The 8,290-nt window shown below is 42.6% G+C and overlaps 2 protein-coding genes across 2 annotated transcripts in view; one reads left to right on the top strand and one right to left on the bottom strand.

The window, feature by feature from the left end:
* The window catches only part of LOC103472510 (DNA-binding protein SATB1-like), a 25,675-nt gene that overhangs the window by 7,804 nt on the left and 9,581 nt on the right, over positions 1-8,290 (top strand). Inside the window, 5 exon segments of the mRNA XM_017307655.1 lie at positions 837-948; positions 1,287-1,825; positions 4,627-4,824; positions 5,775-6,020; positions 7,698-7,722. Of these exon segments, the coding sequence (XP_017163144.1) occupies positions 837-948; positions 1,287-1,825; positions 4,627-4,824; positions 5,775-6,020; positions 7,698-7,722 (1,120 nt within the window).
* On the bottom strand, positions 1,838-4,612 carry LOC103472220 (histone H3). Its single transcript, XM_017307654.1, has one exon. The coding sequence runs from the start codon at positions 4,267-4,269 to the stop codon at positions 3,859-3,861; it is 411 nt and encodes a 136-aa protein (XP_017163143.1). The 5' UTR covers positions 4,270-4,612; the 3' UTR covers positions 1,838-3,858.

The raw sequence follows: 8,290 nt of genomic DNA, 5'->3' as shown, positions 1-8,290 counted from the left end.
TGTCTGTCTGTCTGTCTGTCTGTCTGTCTGTCTGTCTGTCTGTCTGTCTGTCTGTCTGTCTGTCTGTCTGTCTGTCTGTCTGTCTGTCTGTCTGTGTAGCCTCACCAAACACCTCATGAGACTATCTGTTCATCATTTGATATATATTTTTTATAGACTATTTAAAGTGTTTAATGTATTTAATTTAGCACAAACAGCCAAAAAGGAAAAAAATAAAATAAATAAATAAAAGGGTCCTTTTGTCATTTAGTGAAAGTCTCATATGCATATTTCTAATTATCATTTTAGTCAATGTTATATTGCCAAAGGGAACAGAGTTCAGTTTTAAAAAATGGCCTCTATTTCAAATTCTTTTCTTCTCTGCAGCCTTAAAATCTGATACGAACCATTTCCTCCTCCCCCACATCCTCCTAACCCCCTCACCCCCGTCCCCAACATACACACACTCACCACGCACACACACTTTCTGATTTGTGAGTGGCAGATTATAATAAAGATGTGAAGATGAAACATGTAATCAGATGTAAAGAGTGCACAGGATAGTCTTCGGGGGCGGGGGGTGGGGGCAAGTACATCATCTACTAAAAGACAGACATTGTCTCTGATGACCTCTAGTGTTTTGTCTGATTGCGCACACATGCTTGCACAAGTACATGTGTGCGCCCAGCTCACGCGCCGACACACACATCTGTCTTTATTATGCTGTTTACCTGGGGGTCTTTTTAATAACACGGATCTGAGTTCATTAATATCAGATGTGTGAGCAGCTGAGGCACTCAGGCCACCCAAAATGTAATAAATACCTTTTGTTTTCTCCCCCACCCGCTGTGTTTCAGGGAATGATATCATCTGTTGTAAATAGCACTTACTATGCAAATGTCTCGGCTGCCAAGTGTCACGAGTTTGGTCGGTGGTACAAGCACTTCAAAAGGTCCAAAAGCCACCAAGGTAAGAGTTTTTCTAAAAGTGTGAATTTTAAATCTTGATTTCGTTGTGCTAATTTATTTAGAAAATGCATTTACACTTGATCTTTCTTTAATATCACAGTGTTCAATCATTCGTTTAATTTGATTCAGTTTAAATTGAACAATTTTGAGTCCATTTGATTTTAAGGAATCAAATCCTTCTTTCCTTCTGAATGCGTCTTGTCAAAACTCACATGTTGACCAAAACAGAGCTTACAATAGTCATTCTGACACTCATGTTTAGTTTAGTGCCTTTCTGAAGTTTTATGACAACACATAAGCCCATTTGTTTTCTTTTTTTTAATTATTTTTTTTCAACAGACATAGAGTGCTTTTCTGAGCAATCCTCAGATATTCCTCACATCCAGCAGCCGATCCCGAGCAGCCCAGTCGATCAGAACTCCAACCTTCTTTTCCCTCATGGATCAGTCGCCAACATCTGTGGTCGGCCATCGCTCGGTCTTCACCCTCCCGGTTTGGTCCCGCAGCCTCTCAGCTCCCAAATGGTGAACCAGCAGCTGATGATGACCCAGTTTCTCAACCAGCAGTATGCCGTTACCCGCATGCTAGCCGGCCAGGGTCTCTCTTCTTCTCCGCAGCAGTTTCTCAACCACCCCCCAGTGGGGAGGCCTCCTGCCAAGGCCTTTTCCAAACCCTCTGATTCTCAAGCATCACAGCAGGCGCAGTGCGGTTCTGGAGGGTGTCCAGCAACGATACCGCAAAATCAAACGGCGGCTGCGATGTCTTCAGTGGCACCAACAGACGTACCGAGTGACATCTACCAGAATGTGCGAGAGGAGCTGAGGAGAGCGGGCATCTCCCAAGCCATCTTTGCCCGAGTGGCCTTTAACAGAACCCAGGTATTGTAAGTTGGATGTGCACAGGGAATGCTGACACGGTTTCCTGTTAAGGGTTTGCGGAAAATAAAATGTTAATACTTACACTACATTTTTGGAAACGTTAAAATGTAAAGAGGATGGCACAACTTCTAAGCCGCCCAACAAGATTAATAAGTCACAGAAGCAGCCCAACTTCTGCTGAATACACAGCAGAGCCATTTTTATAAGAAAATCACAAAACCTAATATTTTCATTTTGACATGACCTGTATCGGGAATAGAAAGCATTTGGAGAAGATGTTCTGGTCAGGTGAAACCAAAAGTAGAGTTTTTTGCAAACCAAAATGCAAACCATTGTGTTTCATGGAAAGAAACACAATGCCAGAACATCAGCCAGAACACGCCGTAGTAAGAGCGGTGGTACTGTATAGGAGTAAGTACGCCTTTCCTCAGCTTGAACAGGAAAGCTGATCAGAGTCGATGGCAAAACAGGTGCAATAAATATATATAAATACCATAGTTAATTTTTTATTTTTTTTTACCAGTAAAAAGGTTGAAAAACATGCGTCCCTGCGTAACATTCAAGTTCCAGGGGTATGGCCACTTTTGCGAGACTTTGTACTTTTGGCCTGCTGTTGGTGTTCCAGTAATGGTTATGGCATCTCGGTTCACACACTGTCCTCGCCTCTGCTGCACTGACCCCCCCTCCCTCTGCAAATGTGTGATTCTGTGTATGTGTTTGTGCCAACACTCTGCAGCACAAAGCCAGTGCCAGCAGTAAAGCAGCTGCTAGGCCAAGTAATCACAACCCCTCAGAGAAATGTTGTCTCGCTCCCTACCTCCTGCTCAATCTTGCTGTCCTTCTATTATGCCACCTTTCACTCTGGCAACTCAGTTCCCTGCTCTCTTTATTCAATGTCTCAGACAGAAAATATGTCTTCTTCTTTTTTTTTTTTTTCTTATGTCCTCTTTGTTACCATGTGTTCGTGTCCAAAGCAACCTGGCCCAAAATCTTTAATTTCTAAACTTAGGCTGAAAATGTATTATTATTATTACTATTAATAATAATAATAATAATAAATCGCTGCTGTTATTTGCTATCCACCCCCATGTTTTCCTGTTTGCCAAGGGTCCTCTCGTGCCAGCCATAAGCATTAGGCATGATGCCAAAACCCTATCTCAAAGTACAAGGCATGTTTGTCATTTGACGATTCGCACAAAGACCCGTTTCTGTTTGCAAGCTGGCGTTAGCTATAGGAGTCTCCAATGGTGTTCCATTGTTTGAGAAAGCAGGACGTTTCATCTCATGCTATTTCTTTTGTCTTTTTGGAAAAACAGGGTTGCTGTTTGTGCGCAGACTTTAATATGTATGGCGCTATTGTTAAACTGCACGATGCGTGTTGAAAATGTTCCAGATGTGGTCAGTCACTGCAGGTACTCCTGTCAATGGGTTGATGGGGTAGTGTCTCACATTATAAGACAACAACAGTGCCGGTGAAATAGAAAACAGTTCATATTCGGTTCAAAGTGAATGACTTGGTTTTAGCTAGACGCTGCATTACAAATGAAACCGCTACGCCGTTTGGATAAACCCCAAGTATATGTCTCAAGGGTTGTAATTTTAAAAATATAAAAAAATCTGAAAAAAAATATTAATAAAAATCATTTTTCATTTCAACAAAGTTGAAAAAATTATTTATATCATTTGTGATAATTCATAGGAAAGCCTTAATGGACATTTAAGCGATCAAACAATTTTTATATGTACTGAAAAGCTTTCTGTATTTTTACATAGACAATTCATATTTCAGCTCCAGGACTCTTAAATTGACCTTTTATGTAACTACGACCTATTTCTTTTGGTCCAAGTGTGAAGGTAAAGCATAACTAACACTAGCATCACTTGCTAACTAGCTTGTAAAGGGCTAACTTTATCCTAAGTAAACAAGCTAGTTTACTTAGGATTGCTGGGTCGCATTAATGTTCATTAATGTTCATTAATGCGACCCATTGTCATTACTCACCCGGCCTTCCGTGTGGAGGCCGGGTGAGTGTTTACGCCCTCTCTCCGCGGATGCGGCGGGCCAGCTGGATGTCTTTGGGCATGATGGTGACCCTCTTGGCGTGGATGGCGCACAGGTTGGTGTCCTCGAAGAGGCCGACCAGGTAGGCCTCGCTGGCCTCCTGCAGAGCCATGACGGCGGAGCTCTGGAAGCGCAGGTCGGTCTTGAAGTCCTGGGCGATCTCTCGCACCAGGCGCTGGAAGGGCAGCTTGCGGATGAGCAGCTCGGTGGATTTCTGGTAGCGGCGGATCTCCCGCAGAGCCACGGTACCGGGCCTGTAGCGGTGAGGCTTCTTCACTCCGCCGGTGGCCGGGGCGCTCTTGCGGGCGGCCTTGGTGGCCAGCTGCTTCCTGGGTGCCTTCCCTCCGGTGGACTTACGGGCGGTCTGCTTGGTTCGGGCCATGGCGCTTACTCGCTTTTCTGCTTCACGCTTTACTCTGGTGAACGGAATACTACACAGAATAATTTGCCATCTGGCTATTTATTATTGCATCTGGCAAAGGGAATCAATGAAGTCCGATCAAGCCGAAAAGTTTTAAAACGATTTTCTATAAAGAACGTCCTTCAAGTTCCTTCTTTAGCCTGGCAAGCTGGATCAAAATTTTTGACCCAATGTTTTGGTTGAAATCTTCTGTCTGTGGATTTGGATTAAAGAAACCCAATCATTCTTTTAGGTGAAATATCTATTAACGCGTTTGTAACAAATGATCATAACACACACGCACACAAAAAACAATCAACCTACATTTATTTTTGCTAGGGTTTACTCTCAGAGATCTTGCGTAAGGAGGAGGATCCGAAACACGCCTCCCAGTCTCTGCTGGTCAACCTGCGGGCCATGAACAGCTTCCTGCAGCTTCCTGAGGCCGAGAGAGAGCGCATGTACCAGGAGGAGAAGGAGAGGAGCATGACCGGTTTCCCACCCAGTTGCGGCAACACGCCCCCAAGATCCACACAGGTCAGTCAGCCAGAGACCCCCAAGAGACGAAAGCAAAAGCCAGTCTTACAAATTCTTATAAATTCAGTCTTATAAATTATGTAATTCTCTCCAACTTTCTTGAAACGCTTATTCTGATCCTCTCTCATACATTAAACAGTAGCACTAGGATATTCATTTAAGCATTTGGTGTATTCACCTATGTTTTCCTTTAAAGTGCATCTTTAGTCACACATGAATATTCTGTGCCCACCTAATCATGTGGTTCTCTCGCTGTGAGGTGACGGTACTAATAACCATTGTACCTTTTCTTTTTCCAATCCTAATTTGGTAAAAGCCTTTCTGACTAACAATCGGTGGGCGGCTGATGGACTGGACAGTGAAAGAAACACAAAAAATCTCTCCTAGAAACAACGATGGAGCCTTACTTTCTTTTGGGGGATAATAGGCAGACGGAAAACAATAATCGAAGAGAACGCACCAAGTTGAAGCAGACTGTATCTGTTTGTGGCTTTTTCCAGGAAAAAGAAGCACTGAGCCCCAGACACACTGACATAGGAGTACCCTCTATATACTGAGGAAAAGAGTGGAGAAAGTTAGCAACGGCTGCACTGGCTTCTTTGTTCCCACAATCCTCCCACAGTCTAAGCCTAAAGCAGCATACCCTCTAAAATAGCTCCACAGCGAGCTTAAGTTAATAGTTTAGTGTTATCAAAAACAAAAAAAAAGATAAGAATCACAACAACCATTTCCTCACTTGTGCCCACAGATTTCTAGTTTAAGTAGTTTTCTTGCCTCTGCTGATGAGAGCACAATCCCACATTTTGTGAAAAAAAAAAAAAAAATCAACATAATTGTAGCTCTGCAATTAATAACATTTTATTTGCTCTCATTCCGAGAGTAAATCCGACTCCCTTTTTACACAGTGTGCATTGAAACCGTTTCCTTCCTTCTTGTCTGTTTCCTGCAAGGCGAGACTGTCACCGGTTACAGCCGACAGAGGGCTCAGGACGGACAGCTGTGTTCTTAACGTCAGCGCCTCCATCTATGACGAGATCCATCATGAGATGAAGAGGGCCAAAGTGTCCCAGGCTCTGTTCGCTAAAGTTTCCGTCTCCAAGAGTCAGGTAGGGGGCTCTCTCTCGCTCGTTGCCAGCAAAAATCCACGGGCTTGTCTAATCCCGAACTTGTGCGTAGTTTAACCGCTCATTTTTGTTGCTTGATTAAATGTTTAAATTTGGCATTTTTAGATAACTACATGCTCCCATTTAAATCAGAAATAGCTAATGTGTGTGGAGAAAAGCCCAGATAATCATCCAGCAGCTGTGCTCTGCAGAGGACTATCGTCGGTGCATCAGACTGCTATTGTGTCCTAAATTATCGCTTTAATAGTCAACGTGCACACACTCGCGCTGCCTGCTCACGCACACAGACGTACAGTAAGACCGCACGCACCGATACACACTTGCGCCAACGCACAGACTCGCACAGATCCGCTAATGCAAACGCACACGCGGGCATGATTCGAGTGTTTATTGTTCTCATTTTTATGGCGGCCCCATAAGCTTGTTATTGCCTTTTGTTTTGAGGATAATTTTCCTTCATAGAAAGGGGGGGATTTGAGCTGTCTCGCTTTCCCTCCTTCTACACCAGAACTACACTTTCTTTTTTTCATTTATATTATTTTTCTTCCATTTCGCTTACCTTGTGTCTTAATTTCTTTCTCCTTTTCTTTCTTCCTCTTTTTCATTTTCTTTCTTTGTCTTTTTTCTTTCTTTCTAAGGTCATCCTGTGGTCATGCAAGTACGGATATTTAAGACCCCCAATGTTCTATTTCCCTTCTTTTTTTCCCCCTCTGCCTCTTATCTTCCTTCACTTTCTCCATATTGTTTGTGCAGTTTGCTCTCTCTTTTCCACTTTTTTTCTGCTTTATCTCCTCCTCTTTTCCTCTCTCTAATTTGCCCAGTTGGTTGGCAGACAGAACCATGCTCAATCTTTCTTTCCTATCTGCACTGTGCATCTGGATGGCTTTCAGTGCTGAAACTGGGTTTCAGCCAGGTGTGTGTATGTGTGTGTGTGCGTGCGTGTGTGTGTGTGTGTGTGCGTGTGTGCGTGTGTGTGTGTGCGTGTGTGCGTGTGTGTGCGATTAAACCTGCTTCCAATCATGTTGCCATTCATGAATAAAACTGGGCTTTATGCTCCTCATTTTCCTCAATCTGCCACTCACAAGTTTCTTCTCCTGTGATGCCGAAACAATTAAGGCAGATGAGAGAATTTCAGTGGATTAGTGGCATGGAACCAAGAAATTCACCTTTTTTGCACGTTTTGTAAGTAAGACAACAAGCTCTTTTTTTTTAGTTGATGTGTAAAGAAAATGAGAAACTAGACCTAGAAACAGGAAAAGATTTTAGTTCTAGTGCTTTTAAAGCTCTCAAATAATAATCTGAAATGTGTGGTGTGCATTTGTATTCACTCCTTTATTAAGGTACCCTTAAATGAATGAAAATATACCCACTAACAGCCTTCAGTCTTCACGTCTTTAATGCGTTATTGATTTGAATGTTCATCATCATGGTGTGGGAAGGCTTTTCTTTGGCAGGGACAGGAAGTGGAGTCTGAGTTGATAAAAAAAAAAAAAACATAATACAAATACACACCACACTTTTCAGATTTTATTTGTAAAACAAAAAAGGCTTCAGAAACCATTGAGTGTTCTCCTTTATCTTCTTGGGTATATTCTGGGCATCATGCAGTTTTGGAAATGTGGAAAGTAAGAATTTAAGAAAAGATGAAATGAGAAGTTCAGTCTTTGTTACACACTTGCAGGTTGCAGATTTGTCGGAGGATAGCAAGCATCCCCTTTCTCAAACCACTGAACTTATAAAGTCCCAGAGTCCCCTCTCTCCAGACCCGCAATCTGTGTACAGACCCCATCTGAGCATGCTCACAAATCCAAGCAAACAGGTCACAGGATAAAATGTCAAATAAATGTCAGATATGAAATTCATAAAATGTCAGACCTGAACACCCATGAAATGTCAGATATGAAATCACCTTAAAGGTTAGGCATTAAGTCTCAAAGACGTCATTATGTACCAATGTACCAAAGAAGTGAATTTAAGACATACATTACTAAATACGTTTCCATTATGCCTTGATAGTGCTACTTTGTGCTTGTTACATAAAGTCCTCAAAAATATGGTGACGTGTCAGTTATCGACATGAAACAGATGCAAGAACATTCAGCAGGTATGAAGACTTTTGCATGCAGGGATGATGCCTCCTCGCACCAACATGACTACAAAGCAGTGCAAAAAGTCCACAGAGGTGTGGATGAGCGAACTTGGTTTGGAAGAACTTAACCGATAAGCACACAGTCCATTCTTGACCACGTGGAAGAATTAAAGCAGAGGCCGTCAGGGCAGGCCTTCTCATCCAACATCAGTGTCTTACCTCACTAAATGTGAGCAAAATTGGTCAATATATA

The sequence above is a fragment of the Poecilia reticulata genome, linkage group LG11 (genome assembly GCF_000633615.1).
Source record: "Poecilia reticulata strain Guanapo linkage group LG11, Guppy_female_1.0+MT, whole genome shotgun sequence".
Lineage (NCBI taxonomy): Eukaryota > Metazoa > Chordata > Actinopteri > Cyprinodontiformes > Poeciliidae > Poecilia > Poecilia reticulata.
The sequence above is the reverse complement of the archived record's forward strand: the minus strand, read 5'-3'. Positions and strand labels throughout refer to the sequence as shown.